The sequence below is a fragment of the Tasmannia lanceolata genome, unplaced genomic scaffold (assembly GCF_043159265.1).
Source record: "Tasmannia lanceolata isolate RefF3 unplaced genomic scaffold, GAP_Taslan_0.1 ptg000019l, whole genome shotgun sequence".
NCBI lineage: Eukaryota > Viridiplantae > Streptophyta > Magnoliopsida > Canellales > Winteraceae > Tasmannia > Tasmannia lanceolata.
This window is the reverse complement of record NW_027518696.1, coordinates 11639561-11660754: the sequence shown is the minus strand read 5'-3', so window position 1 is coordinate 11660754 and position 21194 is coordinate 11639561. Positions and strand designations below refer to the sequence as shown.

Genomic DNA, 21194 nt, shown 5'->3' with positions numbered 1-21194 from the left:
CTCTGTCCCCCTCTCCAATCTGCCTTCAACCCTCCTGGAATCTCCATCGTTGCTAAAATCGTCCTCGGATCCCTCCGAACTGCTCCAATTCGACAATGATGCATATACCTCCTTATTGGTTAATGCCGATTTCTTCGAGCTTTTTGCCCACATCGTTAAACCCTCAATACACACCGGGATAGACACCACTACCGGACATTCCGAACTGGTCGCGATACGCAACCTAGCCCTTTGATATCCCCTTGCAGCTCTACATGATTCATCTATTTCGATTACCCTGCCAATTTTCATGCCAATTTTCTTAAAGTTTTCCACACACCAAGCATTAGGAGGAACTCCAGAAATACTCCCCCACTCCGTCTCTACCAAGTTTTCAAACTTCTTCGACCAGGTACTCAGCTCCACAAAAGGCGAATTCCTGGCAGAAAACCATGTAAGTTTTTCGTTCATCAAAACTGCCTCCGATTCTAGGATTATCATCACTTCCAATTCATCAAGTTTATACACCTTGATAGACCCCTTAGAGACCTTCCTTTGATTCAGCCAAAACTCCAACGCCTGCACATTACCAGACCATCCCGATCCGATCCTGCCCCATAAGCTATGATTAGAGCCTTTTAAAGACACCTGGAGGACTACATCGCTGCTCTCCGGTTCTCCAAAACAATGTTAAGTGAAGAATCAGAGATATTTGTACCAGGATGTCCAACGATCTCCTCATCAACGATCCTTTGAGAGTTTGTAGCATTATGATTCGGATCCACCACCTTTCTTGCAAAGTTAATGTCAAAAGACGAACACATTTTTCCGCAGCCCCAACATTCTACCCTTCTCTTGAAGTTATGAAAGCTACATTTACACAGCACTTCCAGTCTCCAAGATTATGAGATCCCCTTTTTTTCCACATTTTATCAACTCTCTCTGTCCTACGATTCCTCTGGATCAGCCATGGAGGCTCCATTCCTCCGGATCAGTTACTATAGAGGTTGAAATCTCTCTCCGTGTTTGAACGAAAGAGAAAGATGCAGACCTAAAATCCCCAAAACGGGAGATGCAACCGAGGAGAGGACGAAATTTTGGGCCAAAGATCCACTTCTGAAAATGGCAGACAATCTTGTTTCTTCTCCTCTGGAACAAACGTGTGATACAACCCAATAGCAACAAGATGCCGAAAAACCCACAAGCAGAGGATCGTTTGGGGAGGACAAAACCCACGATGGAGAGAAGAGTGCTTGGGCGAGATTTCTCAGAATACAAGATCCAAACCGTGCCGTTCGAGCCCTCGATCCAAATCGTGAGAGATCAGTTGGGAACGATCTAGATCTTTGCCGCTGCAGATGCAGGCTCTCCTGTTATCTTTGCCGCTGCAGATGCAGGCTCTCCTATTATCGTCTTCTTTACGGAGTTTTTGGAAAGTGTTTTCCAACTTGCAATGAGGCAAAAGCCAAACCAGACAATCTTAAAGACTGAGATCTTTGCCTATAGCTCGAGTCAAAAGTTTCAGTGGGTCTTATTCTTTTCTCTGAGCGCGTTCAGCCCGAAAACATCTTCATTTCCCCCTTTCTTCTTTACATTAGATGTATGCTTTCTCTAGCATAACAGTAGCCATCTTTAGAAATGATGTATCTTTCTGTACCAAAACTCATTGATTTGCTTTCTTTTACCCTTCTTTTACTGCTCCTTCAAAGTCCCGTTAAAGCTGAAAATCCAGTGTTCTACCTATGCGAGGGCTCCTCTAATTACAGTACCGGGAGCCAGTTCGAGACCAACCTCAACGCCCTTCTTCCTTCTCTGCATGTTAATGGGGCTCAAAATCTCAACACCTTCTACAATACTACCTTCGGCGAAGGTATATTCCATCTATGATCGTTCTTCAACAGTTAAAGTGATTGTGTTCTTGTGATTAAATCCATGGAAACTGAAGTTATATAATAATATGCCATTTATTAATGAGTGTTTATCTGTCATATATTTAATATCCATGTCCATATTTTCATGTTTAACCATAAGCAACTAGTGTTCTTCACTTAAGTGGATAATCACTCATATCTCATGTCACAGATGCAATGGCATTAATATATGATATTCTCATTGGGTAGCATATTAAAAAATTTCATGTGAATTGTAGTTGCATATAAACTTGATTTGACTACTCTTTGTATAGCTTTTATATTTTTTTCACATTCAATGGGCAGCTGTGTGAATATTTTGCTGTATATATATATATATATATATATATATATATATATATATATTTTGAATGGTTTGCTGACTTCTCTTGATTATAATTGTATGGATTCTTGAGAATATTTATTTGGCTTAAACAAAATATGTATCCATATGTATCAGACAGAGTGTTTTGTTTTTGTCAATAAATAAATAAATGCAAGTGTAATAGATCTATCTTCTGTTCATCTCTTACACAACAAATGAGAACTTTCAAGTGGCTCTCTAATAAAATAACCATGTTTCCACTAACCACAAGAAGTATACCCATGCGATAGTATTTTGAAAACCCTCTGGAATCTTTGAGATTAGACTAAAGATGTTTAGGAGTTTTTCAAGTATATTTCTTGATGCATAGTAATGCATTTCCAAAGTATTATCTACAATTCTAACTGATCGCATACATTTTCTGTTCAATGGTTGCCATCATTTTGCTTAAGAAGTATGTTGAACTACCATTGGCTTCTGCGTGAGCAAGCACAAAAGATCTCAGGCTTGGGCAACGATTAACGCTTTCCTTCATCAAGATAAGGACTTTAAACACCCATAGTAAGAAGTTGCACAAAGAAAGATGTTGTAGACATTCCACCAATATAGCAGACTATAGTAGCCACTGCGGTTAGAATGATTACAGCCAGCATCACGCATAAAAAAATTAATTTAATTATATGAGGAGTACAAGAAACAAAGTATCGAAAGCCCAACGTAGTCTTATTTTCATATACCAAGAATCTAAGCCTCAGTTTGAACTCATTTGTTTCTAGGGAGAAGACCAATATTCCATAGCTAAGATTGGAATGTTTATTCAAACCATCCAAAAAACAGAGCTTCTTTGGTGTAATGCTGCATGTCAAGCCTCATGTTATAATGAAATCACATTTTTTTATCGATTGAGCCATATCTACATGTATTTTATCATTTAGTATGACTAAATTGCATGGCTAAAGTCTTAAATTTCTACACCGAGATTTTGCACTTGATCTAACTTGATGAGAGCATCTGTCCAGTAGTTCAAGTTTTTCATTTTGTGTATTTAGCAAACCCACATTGCGGGATTCTATCTATCTATCTTCAGGTGGTCTTCGATTTTACTGCTTCATTGTGTGGTCCTATAGTGGTCTATGGCTGTCCAAATTAGTTTGAAGTTTTAAGGAGTAGTCAAACTCTATACTTCGTAAAACTTTTTGTTACTTTTGATTAATTATGGACATGTGCAATTGCAGTCTGTTGCTATGGATTGGGCAAGAGAGGCAATCCCAACTTTTATGTCTGAAGGGAAGATAGTAGACAAGGTTGTGGGTGCTAGCAAGGATGAGTTGCAGCAGAAGGTTGCATTGTACGTGGCAACCTGAACTTTTCATAAAGTTGAAGATGCCAATGTCTACAAGGTTTCTTGTTTGCCTAATGACACTTAAACTGTTTATGAATTTCTGGTGGGGTGCTACAATCCTTATGAATTAACATCTGATTGTGAAACTATTTCAGAAAATCAAGGCAGTGCTATGTTGAAAGTTACAAATTTCTGCGTCATGCTTAACATGTACTTTTTATTCTATCAAGTAAGCTGGTCATACTAGACTCTCAAGAACTCAGAGAAGCATTGGGATTTTGAATGGAATATCTTGGGCAATTTCCTAAAGTTGCGTAAAATCCTCTAAAGTACTCAATTAATACTTTTACTAGTTGCTTGGTAATCACCAGCCCTTGTACTATTTGATTGTCTCCTCCCAGTCATTATGACATTCTCATATCTCTGGTGGCACTTGCATATCGTTCTCAATAAATGATGATTTGGGCATAGTTATACTACAATAATGATGTTCAGTTCTTTATACAACCTTCAATTTAGTGACTCTCATCCTTTTGTAATGATGTTCATCTCTTTGCATACTGTCTGGGGGTTTAAGGAACAATTATGCTAGCTTTTACTTCTTTCTATTTTTTTTAATTGGATTTTCATTGGAAAGGGTTACCTGCCTTGGATCCCTCTCAATCTACTCCTCATCTAAAAAATTTCTTTTATATTGTAACCATCTCTTTATATGTCATTGATTTTGAAATGATACAATAACTACTTATCTGAGAAGAATGAGGGTATCTATGCATACGTTGGAATTTGAAAATCCAGAATTGCAGTGTTTTTTGAATTATGTGGTTCTGGAAATTGTTTATGACTTTCCTGAGTCATCAATAGAATGCACTCCAATTCATTGGCAATTCTCTGTATCTTATTTCTTTTATTTTTAACTTATATTATGTTTGCACTTTTACCTTTTAATTTTGATGGATTGAATGTGGGCTTTGAATTTTATGATTGAATTAGCAAAGAAATAGCTATTCTGCTCCAATTTCAGTGATGTTTGCAAATTAATTGGATTCGGAAATTGTTTTTGCAGGTTCCAAAAGCATAGTTCCCGTTCTTGAATTTCCATTGTCTTGGCCAGTCTGCTTCCTTAGTGGGCTGTACTGCCCTCCCATGCCTTATTGGCTCTAGGTATGATTTTCCACATCACCTATTTCAATTATAAATAATTGTTCGCCATCAGATTATCAATCAAATAGTTTGTTTTAGGAGGAGGCTGTTTTATCAGTTCAAAAGATTGACAATATTTTTAACTGTTTAGAAAAACCATTTTTTGTTCTGATAATAGAATTGGGACACCGATGAAAGCAACAAATTCCTTATCCAACTCCAATGCAGTTTGAGTGTGCCCATGGCACTCTGATCGACTTGAAATTGGTGGAATGTTGTGATGAATTCGAATTGGATATTTTCTGCCGACTCCAACTAGTTTGGGACAAAGGCTTAGTTGAGTTGGGTTAGATGCTTCTAGACAAGGTTCTGAAAATAGGAATCGATTCGTAAATCGTAACAGGGTTCGAATCGTATCGAATCGTAAAGCGGATCGTAAATCGTAAGATTTTTTCTAATTTATATATAAAAATGAGAAAAAATATTAAAAAATATAAAAAGGTAAAAAGTAAGAATAAAATGAGTAATTATCTATTTTCCATTTGAAACTATAAAATTAAATATAAAATTTCATGATTAGTAATCTGAAGCTCAAACTATTAAATTAAATATAAAATTTCATGATCAAAATATGGTAGTGCCAATATCAGTTGCCAAAGGGTGTTTAACTTGGTATGCCAACAATATCTGTGATTGTGGTTGTAATTGTATTTTTTTTCCCTTGTAATTTGCATTTGAACAATTGTTTGTAAAGCTGTAATTTTTGCGATATTTGCAGGGAATCATTAGCAAGCATGGGGCTCTAAAGAGTGTATTAGGACAAAAGAATGGAAAAGTATTTATAGATGGAAATAGGATTTGGAGGGTAGAGTTGGATCCATATGATGAGATAAGAGAAACCTAGGCTAATCCAATCCTCTGGCTAATGCAAGCCTCTGGGTCAAATCCATCTAAGCCTAGTATTTGTGTTTGAAACAGTCACGTGATGAGAAGTTGCTGCAAGGCACAACTTATTCCCAAATGGATCCCCCTCCTCCTCTTCTCTTGATTCTCTAAAGTTGAATATTGATGGGTCGATCGGGACCAATGCGAGTTGGTGGCCTACTAAGTAACTGAGACTGAGGCGACAAGGGCTTTTTTGTTGCTATAGGTGTGAAAGACTCCAAGAGGCAGAGGTTCAGGCACTGTTTAGCAAGATTCTTATTGTTGACATATCTATATTGGATGTGGTGATTGTTGAGGGTGATTCCCTTAACGTGATTCGGTGGGTTAGATATGGGTCCAGCTACCCTTGGAGATTCACTGACCCCATTTAGGAGGTCCTTGACACCATCAAAAATCATTCCAAAATTTTCAGCATGTTTATCAGCCAGCCAATCACAAGGGAAACTTTCTTTTTCTTTGTTTCCGTCTTTATTTCTTTTTGTGGTGTAGTGTGGTGATCTCTTTTCTTTCACCTTCTTCATGAAAATTTCTAAAGGATTCATTAGCTGACCCCAACTAGTTTGGGACAAAGGCTTAGTTGAGTTGAGTGTGGTGATCTCTTCGATCATGTTCAATTATTAAAACCTTTTCTTGTGCGTAGTTTCTGTTTTTTCCTTTTTTGGTGCGGTGTTGTGATATCCTCGGTCATGTTCCTTTCCATAAATAAAATTTTGCCGTTCATAATAATGTGATGAGATAATAGAATTAGGTGTTGGTGGCAGATTAATCAGTGTTTCAAAAATCAAGCTTGGACAAGAGCTCGACCAAAACGTTTCCATTTCCATGGCGACCAAAACCGAAACTGAAATTTAAAACCTTGGTTTGGAGTTTCTAAGGATATGTTTCAGAGTTGTTAGTTCTTAGATCAATGGCTGAGATTTAATTAGGGTTTTCAGGTAGTTATGGAGGTACATATATGTTCTTGTTGATATTGTTTTTAAGATTTTCTTTTGCTGGAATTTAGTTGGTTTTTGGCAAGAATTTTCATGGTTTTGGTGATTTAAATTTTAAAGTGCTAATGCAAAATATAATAATTCTAATCATATTCGACACTGATCACGATCTATTTTATATTACTTACTGTCAATTTCTATCAATTTTCCTTGTGATCTTGTGGTTGTCTACATCATAAACCACAAAGATTTGTGGCCCTGCTTTTCTTAGTATAATTCGAAGGTTCCTTGATATAATTTTTTTTATGAAAAGAAGAGGGTAATTCTTACCGAATTTTGCTGTGCTGCCAAATTCATACCATCATATTTCCAATTCTGTCCTACATCAACAGTCACGCCTCCAGAACCAGTAGCAGCGCTAACAACATATTGCTACAAATTCATAAAAAGATAAACAAAATTGAAATCCTTGATGAACGCAGAACTTAAAAGATAGAACCATTAAAAAAAAGGACTTAAAAGATAGAACTATATAATTTGCTAAAACTGATGATATTTGACAAGTCAATAGATCTTATGATATGTTTTAACCCAACACTGACGAGGAAAACGATTGTTTGAACAAATCTGAGGCCAAGAAAAGGGGGATTTGCCAATATAACAAGGTAAGGCAAAAGATATACCAAAAATAAATTAAAGTGCCAAACCGCTTCTGTTTAAACGGAAAATACAACACTATCAGTTCGTCAAATGCCACAGAAATGCTTCCAAAAATAATAATCTCACAGCATTTTTTTTTTGGAAAATGAATCTCATAGCAATTAGTTATCAAGAAAAAGATAAGAGGACTGAGTTAAAAACAAATGGCAAGCAAAAAAACAGAGAAAATTACTAGTTTCTTGGATAACTCAGAACTTGGCCTCCCACCGGTTAAAAAACATTTTGACTTGACAACATACACTCTAGTAGAATTTTACCCGGTAAAATTAAAATAAAATAATAAGACAAACATCTAGAAATAGTGAACCTTTCCAAGCATCTAGAAATAGTAAACAATGAAGACAAACACCAAGCTTGTGTATTTCATCCAAGGATAGAACCGATACCTCAGGGTAAGTCTGCAGGTGTTGCTGTTGCTGTGTCTGTGAATAATATGACTGCATATCAAGATTTTATGAATTAGACAAGGATTTTTTTTTAATTCAAGTTAAACAAACATCATTCAATTTGATAAAAAAGAGGATCAAGAATGAGTGCATACTGCACCCATAGGGATTAGTCCCACCCTAAAATGGGGTGGGGATACCCTATGTCATCAAAAGAAGAATTAGTGCATATTGTCTGTTGTTGGCATGGTTTTAAATTTCGGTTGGCACCAAAACCGAAATTTGCCGAAATTTCCAATTTCGCGAAATACCAAATTTCGGTCCGAAATTTTGGAATTTTGATAATTGCAGCCGAAATTTTGAGAAAATGTATTTTTTTTTGTAAAAAAGAAATATTACAAAACTTCGGTCCAAAATTTCAGAATTTCGGTTCGAAATTTTGAAAATTAATTAAATATTATGTTTTAATTAATACCGAATTTCGGCCCGAAATTGGTACCGAAACCAAAATTAAAACCTTGGCTGTTGGTATGTAGCTTGATTTGCACAGCATGTGGCCCATTGAGCTTCTGTGCCCTGAGATTGAGTCCCCGCAGTTGGTGCAGTGAACTGTGAACCCCTAACAACTTGAACAGTTTGCTATTACATCATAACAAAATCACCAGATGCAGAAACCGGTATTAGTTTCTTATATAGGCTGGAGTATCATAAAAAAAACTCAAAAACTGTAATGCACTAATGACATACGATAACGATACTCGTACTGATACTATATGGGTACTTCCAAATGTATGATCCGCTCCTATCTTCTATGTTAAATCTAGTTCAACTAGATGATATTTTATATATAAATTTTGTGTCATATCTAATGGAATAGGATAGAGGGCGAGCCTTGGCGCAAAGTTGCTCCTTTGTGACCTGGTTGTCATGGGTTCAAGTCACGGAAATAGCCTCTTTGCAAAGCAGGGGTAAGGCTTGCTATATCTAGCCCTCCCCAGACCCCACAATGGCGGGAGCCTTGTGCACTGGGCTGCTCTCTTTTTTTTATCTCATGGAATAGGATACGAATATCATAGTTTTAAATTTCAATAGAAATCCAAAATTTCGGCAGAAATATTTTGGTTTAGGTCCAAACAGAAACAGAAAGTGCAATGAATCAGATTTTTACATTATTTCCTTATATTCCGAAATTTCATTTTGACTCGGACAAGAAAAGTATTAACGCGGTCAATTTTTCATTAGCTCATGAGTGGCATGAGCTTTGATTGACTTGGTAGGATAAAACTTGGACGAGAGCTTGGCCATGGAAAAAGGGAGTTGACTCGGGCAAGTCAACGATTGATTTAGGGAGTTTTTTAACACTGAATTAGATACGAAGGAAAAGGATAAGAAATGCATTTCTAAGGAAGAAGCATAAATGAGAATGGTTGTTTGGGCTTTCTAGGAAGATTATTTGATATAAAATGATATTTGGTAAAATGAGGGCATTTTGATAATCCATGCTTGTGGAGCAAATAGGGCAAGTCCTCCCTTTTGGTCGTTGATTGGATAGCAAGAATTGTTGCTCCATTGATTCAAATTACTCAACCAACATGATCACGTAGAATTGTTGTTGAAATAATTAAAGGCTAAGATTTGTTCTTGAACTAATCATGTGATGAGATAAGAGAGACCAGATGATGATAGCTAACATTAAATGCAAAGGAAAAGGATAAGATTTGCATTCGTGAGGCAGAGGAAAAGAGAGCTATAAGCTTAGCTCTAAAGGTGTTTGGGGAAATAGTTACTTGGAAAGTTAGGACATCTAGTTTGGGATTTTTGATAAGAGTCTTCAACATAAAATGATAGTTGGCAAAAGGATGGGACATTTTGGTATTCCATACTTGCCGTAGGAGGCAGTAGGTTGAGTTCTTCTTTAAGTCAGTAATTGAGTGGCCACAATCGTAAGCTTCCTTGATTCAGACTACCCTGTCAACAAGATTGATTAGGCAAGTTCATATGAATGGTCAAATAGGGGTAAACCGACGTACTATCTCTAGTTGGGTAAATGTGCATCTAGTGGGCCCAGTTTCATTGGTGTCTGGGCCTTGAATTTGTGTTTGTGATCGCGACAACTCATGTTTCCTTAACAGTATAGTGGGAATCACCACCCCTCCATGCATAATTTTAACCCTTTATTTCTATAAAATTAAGTCGGTCACAGAGGCAAAAAAGGGAGAGTCTACTCCACATCACTATAGCATTATATATGGGTTGAGGATTTATGCTACCACTGAATATCGAGACATGCAAGAACCTCACCACTGGTAAATGTTATTTTACCAATAAACAGACAACTAATTCTTGGAACAAATTGACAGTAACCTCAGAAATAGAAGGAGAATGAACATAACATGTGTTTCTCTTGATGTAGGAGAAAAATTCCAGAAATATACTTTTAAAAATCACAAGTTATACGCGGAGGTGGGGGGTGGGAATGTTCTCTACAAAATATTTTCTTCCCTTTCCATCATTTTTCTAGAAAAGTTTTATAGCTGATGAGTTCAAAAGAAGGTCCATGATTTAGTGGCTAATGTTGTCAAGAATTATGGGATCTAAGAATGGTGTTTCTCTTAAGTTTGCATATGCTTGCTTGATTTTAGTGGTAGTTGGTGTTTGACGATTGATGCTATCAATTTGTCCCAAGATTTAGTTGTCTGTGTACATATTGGTAAAAAAAACATTTACCAGTGGTAGCTAAAATCCTCAACCCATACATAATGCTATAGAGTGCTGTGGAGTAGACTCCCCTTTTTGCATCTGTGGCTGACTTAATTTTATAGGAATAAAGGGTTCAAATTATGCATGGAGGGGTGGGGGTTCCCACTATACTGTTAAGGAAACATGTGTTGTCGCGATCACCAAAATATTTCTGCTAAAATTTTGGATTTCGGCTGAAATTTAAAACTATGATATTCATATCCTATTCCATGTGATAAAAAAGGGCGGCCCGGTGCACAAGGCTCCTGCCATCGTGGGGTCTTGGGAGGGCTAGATGTACGCAGCCATACCCCTGCTTTGCAAAGAGGCTGTTTCCGTGACTGGAACCCATGACATCCAGTCACAATGGAGCAACCTTGCGCCAAGGCTCGCCCTCTATCCTATTCCATGAGATATGACACAAAATTTGTATATAAAATATCATATAGTTTAACTAGATTTAACATAGAAGATGGGAGCGGATAATACATTTGGAAGTACCGATATAGTATCAGTACAAGTATTGTTATCGTATGTCATTAGTGCATTGCAGCTTTTGTGTTTTTTTATGATACTCCAGCCTAGACAAGAAACTAATATCTGCTTCTGCATCTGGTGATTTTGTAATAATGTAATAGCAAACTGCTCAAGTTGTTGTTGGGGGTTCACAGTTCACTGCACCAACTGTGGGGACTAAATCTCGGGGAACAAAAGCTCAGTGGGCCGCATACTATGCAAATCAAGCTGCATACCAACAATATGCACTCATTCTTCTTCTTCTTTCTCTTCTGCTTCTTCCTTTGATGACATAGGGCATCCCCACCCCATTTTAGGGTGGGACTAATCCCTATGGGTGCAGTATGCACTTGTTCTTGATCCTCTTTTTATTAGATTGAATGATGTTTGTTTAAGTTGAATTTAAATTTTTTTGTTCTTGTCTGATATAATCTCGATATGCAGTCATATTATTCACAGACACAACAGCAGCAACCCCTGCAGATTTACCCTAAGGTATCGGTTCTATCCTTGGATGAAATACACAAGCTTGGTGTTTGGCTTTATTGTTTACTATTTCTAGATGCTTGGAAAGGTTTATAAGATTCTTTAGGAATGTGTAGCAGCCTTTACTAGCTAATTAGGAATGTGTTAAAGAAAGGGTGGAGTACAGATTATTGTTTCCCTTCTTTTTTTCTGTCGTGTTATCTTACGTCATATTTTTTTCTCTTATGGTCTCTTATTATTATATTTTAATTTACCGGGTCAAATTCTACTAGAGTGTATGTTGTCAAGTCAGAATGTTTGTCAACTGGTGGGAGGCCAAGTTCTGAGTTATCCAAGAAACTAATATTTTTCTTTGTTTTTTGACATTTGTTTTTAACTCAGTCCTCTTATCTTTTTTTATAACTAATTGCTATGAGATTCATTTTCAAAAAAAAGAAAAAAACAAATGCTATGAGATTGTTATTTTTGGAAGCATTTCTGTGGTATTTGTCGAACTGATTGTGTTGTCTTTTCCGTTTAAACAGAAGCGGTTTGACACTTTAATCTATTTTTGGTATATCTTTTGTCTTACCTTGTTATATTGGCAAATCCCTCCTTTCTTGGCCTTAGATTTGTTCAAACAATCATTTTCCTTCTCAGTATTGGGTTAAAATATATCATAAGGTCTATGGACTTGTCAAATTTCATCAGTTTTAACAAATTATATAGTTCTATCTTTTAAGCTCTTTTTTTTTAAAAAATGATTCTACCTTTGAAGTTCTGCGTTCATCAAGGATTTCAATCTTGTTTATCTTTTTATGGATTCGTAGCAATATTTTGTAAGTGCTGCTATTGGTTTTGGAGGCGTGGCTGTTGATGTAGGACATAAGCGGACATACGATGGCTTGAATGTGCCAGCACAACAAAATCCGGTAAGAATTACCTTCTTCTTTTCATAAAAAAATTATATCAAGGAACCTTTGAATTTTACTAAGAAAAGCAGAGCCACAAGTCTTTATGTGGTTTATGATGTAAACAACCACAAGATCACTAGGAAAACTGATAGAAATTGACAGTCAACTCAACTCAACAAAGCCTTTGTCCCAAACTAGTTGGGGTCGGCTAAATTAATCGTTTAGAAACAATTCATGAAGGTGAAAGGAATCTACCCGGCTCTAATCCTGGCTCTAGTTGGGTTCGTCTTCGTGGATCATTTTCTCCCATTCTATTCATGTTCTCTGTAATGTTCCTAGCTATCAAGTCTTTCCTCACTGTTTCTACCCAAGTTGTTTTCGGTCTGCCCCTACCTCTTTTTACTCCATTAACTTGGCACGAGTCGCCTCTTCTCACTGGAGCATCCAAAGGCCTACGTTGGATATGTTCAAACTATCTTAAACGGTGCTCTCTCATCTTCTCCTCAATTGGTGCCACCCCCACCTTTTTACGAATGTCTTCATTTTTAATTCTATCTAACCTTGTGCGGCCGCACATCCATCTAAGCATTCGCATCTCCGCTACACTCATCTTATGCACATGCTGCTTCTTGGTGGCCCAACATTCTGCACCGTACAGCATGGTTGGCCTCACAGCCGTCTTATAGAACTTTCCCTTCAACTTGGTAGGGATTTTACGGTCGCACAGAACTCCTAAGGCAAGCTTCCACTTCAACCAACCTGCTCTTATTCTATGGTTAACATCCTCTTCAATCTCTCATTCCTTATGTAGGATTGAACCAAGATAGGGGGAAAGATATCCTTCTTAGGTGCCTCCTGTCCAGTCATATTTACTACATCCTCGTCCCGCCTCCTTACATTACTAAAGCTGCACTCTATATACTCTCTCTTAGTCCTACTCAGACTAAAACCTTTGGATTCCAAAGTAGTTCTCCATAACTCTAACTTAACATTTACTCCTGCTTTGGTTTCGTCGATTAATACTATGTCATCTGCAAATAACATTCACCACGGGACCTCATCCTGTATACCCTTCGTAAGCTCATCCATAAGTAGCGTAAAAAGATAAGGGCTCGGAGCGGATCCTTGGTGCAGTCCTATTGTAATTGGAAACTCACTAGACGTGCCATCCGTGGTTCTGACACTAGTTATTGCTCCATCGTACATATCCTTAATCACATTCAACATAAAATAGCACCATAAAATAGATCGCGATCAGTGTAGAATATGATAAGAATTAATATATTTTATATTAGCACTTTAAAATTTAAATCACCAAAACCATGAAAATTCTAGCCAAAAACCAACTAAATTCCAGCAAAAGAAAATCTTAAAAAAAATAGCAAAATTCTTGCTCCCATATGATGTTTATTTCACTTTTGTTATCCCATATTATGTTTATTTCATTTGTGTTACATTTCCTGGGAAGAACAATTATTTGTTTGTTCTGTTACTGAAATTATTCCATGTTTGAATTCCTGGTTTGTATACATCAGAGGGTTTTCCAATAATTTTTTGAGTATTTAAGTCAGCTTAAGCTTTGGCAAGTTTTATTTGTTACCGTACACTTCATTTTGAAAAATATAGGTGGGGTCCACAATTGGGCCTTAATGTTACTGTACTACCCACACCATATGGTGTGGGCCATCAAATGGACGGTTTGGATCATCCTTATGGTGCGGGCAGTATAGTTCATTTTGAAAAATGTGAGTGGGGCCTACCTCATGATGGTCTACAAGATCAACGGTCTTGATCCAACCCTAGTGGACCGTTTTATTTTTTCAATGGAGTATTTTTGCCATGGAAAAAAATGCCATAATTTGTTTTCCTTAAGGCCATGTTTGGATGGCAAGGAAAACATTTCGGATGAAAAAAAATTCTCTTGACCATTTCGATTGGGGTCAGACAAAACAAGGGAATGATTGAGGGAATCTTTTGAAACTATCAAGAGGGCACATGCAGTGCAGTGGTCGACGGTGGTCGATGGCGCAATCTGTGGGCGGTGGGATCCGAACAGCCAAGGTCTCGGTCGATCGGCCACCCTAGGGGTTTGGGGGTATTTTTTGAAAATCGAGAGAGAGTTTGAAGAATTGTTTCATTTACTAAGGTTCTTGTTTACCTGAGATGATTGAGGTGGTTTGGGAGGGTTGGGGCTAGCTCGAGAAGAACGATTTGGTTCATCATCGGATTGCTAGGCAACTGCTAGTCATGGGCCGAGTAAAATCAGGCTGTTGAAAACCCCCCACTCATGATCATATTTAGCAAAACAATGATTCGGCAGAAAAACGGAATGGCAAAAATTCAAGTTCAATACAGCATTGGTTCAAAAAAACATAGTAAAAAAACGGAGACGCAAGAAAATGAGTTAAGAATTTTGTCATTTACAAAATATTGTAGGGGTAAAATTGGAAAGTTGGCTCTCTCGGTTCCTTAGCAGCACTCTTTCCCTTACCATCCTTTTCTCATAACATTTTTAAGGCCACTAATGTTGGCGCCATCAATCATATTTTAATAATTGCTCAAACTCAACTTGTCTTTCGTTTGTTTAATTGGCTAACGAGTAACGAGAGCATGTGCCTTCCTTTTGCATGTATGCATATGTGATTACATACATGACATGCATATGATTTTGCATGGCATCCAAAAGTGACTTTCTAATTTTGCATGGCACCATATAATTTGACAAAAACACATCATTTGAGGGCATTACTCTGATGAGTTTCTTGCTAATTCAAGGTTTTTTTCAACGTTACTTTCTTTTGTTCCTGCATTCGGTTGTTTCAAGATTTAAGTTTTGTATTCTCTATGCAAGCTGCGTGAGAGAAGTTCAAGCATCTTCATTACAACCCCTTCTCCATTGCAGCTTTTGGATTCACTGACGATCTGTTGGTGTTAATCAAGGAAATCATAATCAGCACGTTTTCGAAAGTATATTCTTAATCCGATCTATTTTGATGCATATTCTGCTATTATGGCAATTTATTTTGTAATGAATCTGTGAACACATTCCAGTTGATGCTGCATCTTCTAATTATTTTCATCTCATCTTTTTTGCAGACCCATTTTCTCCTACCTTCTTCATCCTTTCATTACACCATGACTATCTTTTCTCGCCTTCCTTCTCTATCTGCTCTGTAATCTACAAAAAGGCCCTTCCTTTGACACATAATATAGTGGTAGCCGCCTACGGTACAGGAGATTATTGTAATGTTTCTCAAGCAGTCATGGTTGCACCCTGTTTCTCAAGCAGTCATGGTTGCACCCAGCTCCAGCATCATCTATATCAAGGTTGGCATGTACCACGAAAATGTTTGGGTCACAAAGGACAAGATCAACATCATCTTCATAGGTGATGGAATTAACAAAACGATAATCACCTCCAATAGAAGCAACGCTACAGGATTCACGACGTTTTATTCCGCCACTGTCGGTAAGCTTCAATTCTTCATGTACATTTAATTTTTAGCTATTGATATTGTCACTTACGTGTTCTAATAATTGCACTTACTATGTCTTCTCTTTTTTTAATTGGTTTTTTGAGAGTTTTTTTAGCTTTTGGTAATTATAATAACCTTTGACAGCTGGTGTAGGGCAATTACCAAAACATGACAGTGCCAATATTAATACAATGTTTTTTGATAATAAGTAGTTCAGATCATAGGTTTAGGATGGGGTTGAAGCACCATGGATCAAAACTGGCCAGATAAACTCTGCAAGAACTGGTTCGGATGACCAGATCTAGTGCAATTGTAAATTCTTCATGGCAGAATAGAGGTAGAATTAAGGCATGAAAATTTAAGCTTTGAATCAAGGAAAATACGAAGGAAGACAAGGAAGCTTGGACAGAATTCCTTAACAGAGTGTACACGAGCAGGAAAAAAAAACAAAAGATAGTTCTTTCATTTCATTACCAGAGAAGAAAGGTGTTCATTCTACATGAAAATTCTGGTAGAGGCGAGAGAAAGGTGCCTTAGTTTTCAAAGGAACCTTCTCTCTTCCATGATCAACTATTCTCCAAGAACATCTCTATGAAAAGGGAAAAAAACTAAAGAACGCAACCAACTATCTCAATCCATCCTACAAAAACCGACACTACAACAAGAAGGGTTTTAGAGGCAGTCTAGACCACGTCTATATAGTAACCTAGGCATCCCTCTAAATTACACCGGCGGTTAGGCAGCGATACTGGCAGTCGGTGTTTCATCTAGAGGCGGTCATTTTGGACCACCGGTGTTTACAAACATACAGAGGCGGCCAAGACCGCCTCAATGTGTTTTTCATTTGTCCTAATCTCCATATGTACAGGAGGTCATCGGCGTGACTGTTGTTAAGAAAAAATTATTGAGGCAATCTAGACCGCCGGTATATATCTCTTCGCTACTCACAAATCATGTGTAGGAACTTCACATACGGGCGGTTTAAACTGCCAGTACAAATGTAGATAAATGATATACCTATAACCATTTTTTCTAAATTTTAAAAAATCCCAAATATTTGGTTACATGATTACCTATAACCCGTTTACATTGATAACATTAAATTCGACATGGGATTTGCTAGCAATCATCGCAGAAGGCATTTTGCAAATGATCTGTTGCATGAGAGAGCCGCCATCTCATGAATAAAGACATAATCTGTTGAAAAGTGAGCCTATGTGGCTGCTCTATCATGCAACAGACCATCCGCGCAATGTGCCTTCTATGATGGTCCCTAGCAAATCCCATTCAACATACATCAATTTATAGTCACAAGTCACAACACAGTAACACATTCAAATTCACTTCACAAAACCACGTGAGCCTATGTGGCTGCTCTATCATGCAACAGACCATCCGCATGATGTGCCTTCTACGATGGTCCCTAGCAAATCCCGTTCAACATACATCAATTTATACAGTCACAACACAGAAACACATTCAAATTCACTTTACAAAACCACATTCAAATTCACATTCACTTTACAACACCACATTCATAGTCACAACACAACAACCACCATCTATAGAATAAAAATATGAAACATTTTCTTTCAGCCTTCCGAAAATTACATCGGAGTCAATGGAACTAAATCCGGCAAATGTCTGCCTATATGGGGTAGTTTCAGACTTATCCAGTTGAATTGCCTCCCCCTCTACGGGCAGTCCAAATATGGCACCCACATCACGGGCAGTAACTGTCCTCCAAGTTAAAAGGACTTGGCCCCTGTTTCCCAACTAGGAATCAACTCTTTCAGTAGGACATGGTTTATAAGCATGTCATTTATTTTTTGAACTAACGTGGAGAACGGAGTCCTCCCCAACTCAACCAGATGCCCCTTCTTTAGGGATAGTTGTTTGTAGTAGTTTTTAAATTTGGTGGCACTGCATCTCGAATCATACGGAACCTGAAAACAAGACGATGTAATTAAGTTCTTCAACTGAAATCCAACTCACACCTAACATAACTACCCACCCCATCTCTTACTACCCCTTTGATCTAAAGTAACAAATAATAGTTACTCTTCCTCAGTGGCGAGGCTGTGAGGAAGATCAAAAATTGATCTAGGAATGAAACAAAATGAAACAGTAACTAGTAATTTGATCTGGGAAAAAAATTTAATTCCATATACCGGTGGCGTTCCTTTCATATCCGGTGGCGTACCATCCATCTTTAAAAGGGTACGCCACTGGTACTGGTCCAGTGTGATTAATCCTTCATTATTACGCCGTCGTAAACGATATAATGCCATCGGAATTTAAGATAACGTCACCGGAATTTGAGATAACGCCACCTGTATTTAATTTACCCAGTTAATGATAGCAAAGGTAAATCGATAGCGCCATCGGTATTTAATTTACCCAGTTAATGATAGCAAAGGTGAGTCGATAATGCCACCGGAAAAGGTAATAATGCCACCAGTATTATGCTCACCCAGTTAAAGATAGTAAAGGTGATTCTATTACGCCACCGGAAAGGTGATAACGCCACCGCTATTTTAAATGATTTTTTCCCAGTACTATTATAGAGATTATCCCACCGGAGAGGTAATACTCCTCTTTAACCTAGAAAAGGAAGTTAATCTGGTGGGGTCCCCGTTTGTTTCAGATATCACAGTACTTTACAGTTTAACATGAAACATGCAAAAAAATCCTACCTCTCTCTTCATCCTTCCTTGCTTCACTGGTGATTCGACTGGAGGAACCTGAGGAGTTGGTGCAGTTGGTGCGGCCTTCTTGGATTTATTCGAATCGGCCATTTTGCATTTAGATTGGAGGGGAGAGGATTTGATGAACAGAGGGAGTTTGGTGAACAAATGGAAAGGTGGGTTGAACAAAAAGTAGAAATGAAAGAGTTGGAAAGAAGATGGTGAATATAGAGAGATGGAAACAGTTGAAATGACAGGGGAGCGCAAACGGTGGGATGGTATTGGTTTAAAATTTTAAGTAACGCCAGCTGTATCACTAGAAGACGTCACTGTTTCATATTGATGTCCACATGTCTTGGATTCGACCGTCTATGCATATTGGTGATGGCCAAGATTTAAACGAACCCACGTGACTCGGTTCAAAGGGAAATTTCAAATCCAAACCGAACCAGCTGTGAATAAAGGCGCCACCATTCCAAAAAGTTTTTTTAACACGTGTCAAGCATCCTCCCGTCTCTTATTATTTCCCACGGCTCCCGTCTCTTATTATTTCCTACGGTCAAGATCCAAACGAACCCAAGCTCCTGTCGGTTCAAACACATTCAGACGAACCAAAAGAAGCCTTGTACAGTGTGCCAACGTAAATGGGGGTGAGATGCATTAAATACAAGGGGATTTTTTCTACAAAGAAAATACTAAAAGAGTGAAAAGGTGAATCATGGAACCCCCAACATACGAGGACTCTATCCTGGTTCTGATAATGTCAGAAGGGTATTGGGGTCTTTTTCACATCCAATTTTGAAGAATTTTGATAATTAATTTAATTGGTACCAAATCCGTAATTTCTCGTACTCATAACCCACATTCCGTGCTTTTCTCTTCTTTTTTTGGCAACATATGTTCACCACACATGCCAAGCTACTCGGCTAAACTTGGATTGGAAAGCCTTTTTTATTTTCTTTATAAGTGGATGAGCTATTGGAGTTGATGTGGGTAGCTCTCATAAAGTAAAATCCAAATTAGAAACCCCAATATGCCAAATTGAAGATCTCAACAAGCTCTACAACTCTTATGTAAAGTACAACATTTAGTTCTAACAGGATTTTAGTAAAAATTCAAAAAACAAATCTGGACAGCATGTATTTTGAAGTTTTCATCATCTTACAAGAGCATTTTACATCAAAACCCTAGATCTATAATGAATTTGACTAGATATTCACATCACACACATATTAACACATATATTTTTGAATTCCAAAGGCTAACACATCAGATCTAAAGATTTTCACAAAAATCATCCAAGAATTCATCATTTTAACCTAAATTTTTAGCTGAAATCTTAAAATTGGCATAACTTCTTCATTTCTAGGCCAATTTTGGGCCATTATACACCAAATCGAAGATCTCAATGAGCTCTACACCTCTACGTGAGAACTTTTCACGAATTTCAATAAAAAATTGATGAAAATGGCAAAAACGAATCTGGATAACACCTATTTTTGCTATTTTCACATCGAAATTCAACTAGAACTCAAAATCTGAGGTGAATTGCTTTAGATCTTCATATGAGACATATTTTTAAACATATTTTAGTAGATTTTAGCCCTAGGTTGCTAGATCTAACCATTTTTAAGCATTTTCCACTTAGATTTCTCATTTTATGCTAGATTTTCAAAGAAAACTCAAAATCTACTCACATTTGATACAAAAAATTAAAAATTCCAGCCAAAATTGAGTATATCTTGAAGCTTTTGATGTGAATTCTAGCAGCCTTGAGCTTCTTCTTTGATTTCCTCCCTTGCTAGTTCTTTTTCTCCTTCTTTCTCTCTTTTAATCTCTAGAAAGCTCTCTTTCTCTCTCTAGAAAGCTCTCTCCATCTCTCTAGAATTCTCTCTCTCTAAAAAGAGATTAAAAACCCAAATCTCTTAAAATGAAAGCTCTTTTTCTCCTTTTTTTCTCTCTATTTATAGAGTTTTCCCTTAATTTTTCACCCCCTTCTTCCTCGAGACACCCCTCCTTAGTATATTATAACTTGTTTCTATAGAGAATATGTGGTCTAGTGGAAAAAGTTTAATGAAAAATTAAACAAATGAATTTCAGCCCTTTCCATTGGCCAGGGACACCCCTCACTGCAAATTACACACGTTTTATTTCTCCCAGGCAACCCCCTGGCCGGGATAAGACACCCCCCTTCTGCTACACTATACCACACAACGCTACAAACTACACTCGTCTTATTTGCCATTTCTTGGCGGATTTAAACGATATTTTAAGGGACCTAAATGGGATCCTAAACTACTCTAGGATTTAATTTGGGATTCTAGAACACTAGTTTACTTGGGTTTTTAGTTAAAACAAGCTTATTAGGGTTCGGTCAAAATGGGGTGTCTACAGGCCTATGTTGGATATGTCCAAACCATCATAAACGGTGCTCTCTCATCTTTTCCTCAATTGATGCCACCCCCACCTTCTTACAAATGTCTTCATTTTTAATTCTATCTAACCTTGTGTGGCTGCACACCCATCAAAGCATTCGCATTTCCGCTACATACATCTTTTGGACATGCTGCTTCTTGGTGGCCCAACATTTTGAGCCGTACAACATGGCTGGCCTCAGAGCTGTCTTATAAAACTTTCCCTTCAACTTGGTAGGGTTTTTCGGTCGCACTGAACTCCTGAGGCAAGCTTCCACTTCAACCAACCTGCTCTTATTCT

The 21194-nt window shown here is 37.5% G+C and overlaps 1 protein-coding gene across 3 annotated transcripts in view; it reads left to right on the top strand.

Moving 5' to 3' along the window:
* Positions 1-277: 277 nt before the first annotated feature.
* The window catches only part of LOC143852842 (putative invertase inhibitor), a 32772-nt gene continuing 11855 nt past the window's right edge, over positions 278-21194 (top strand). Inside the window, exons 1-6 of one of the 3 annotated variants that reach the window (XM_077362464.1) lie at positions 278-1849; positions 3450-3614; positions 3712-3865; positions 4623-4720; positions 15219-15283; positions 15413-15785. In XM_077362464.1, coding sequence (XP_077218579.1) covers positions 15563-15785 — 223 coding nt within the window. In that variant the 5' untranslated portion in view covers positions 278-1849; positions 3450-3614; positions 3712-3865; ... (1 more) ...; positions 15219-15283; positions 15413-15562. The remainder of the gene's footprint in view (positions 1850-3449; positions 3615-3711; positions 3866-4622; positions 4721-15218; positions 15284-15412; positions 15786-21194) is intronic. The other 2 variants (XM_077362463.1, XM_077362465.1) reach the window with 2 other exon arrangements.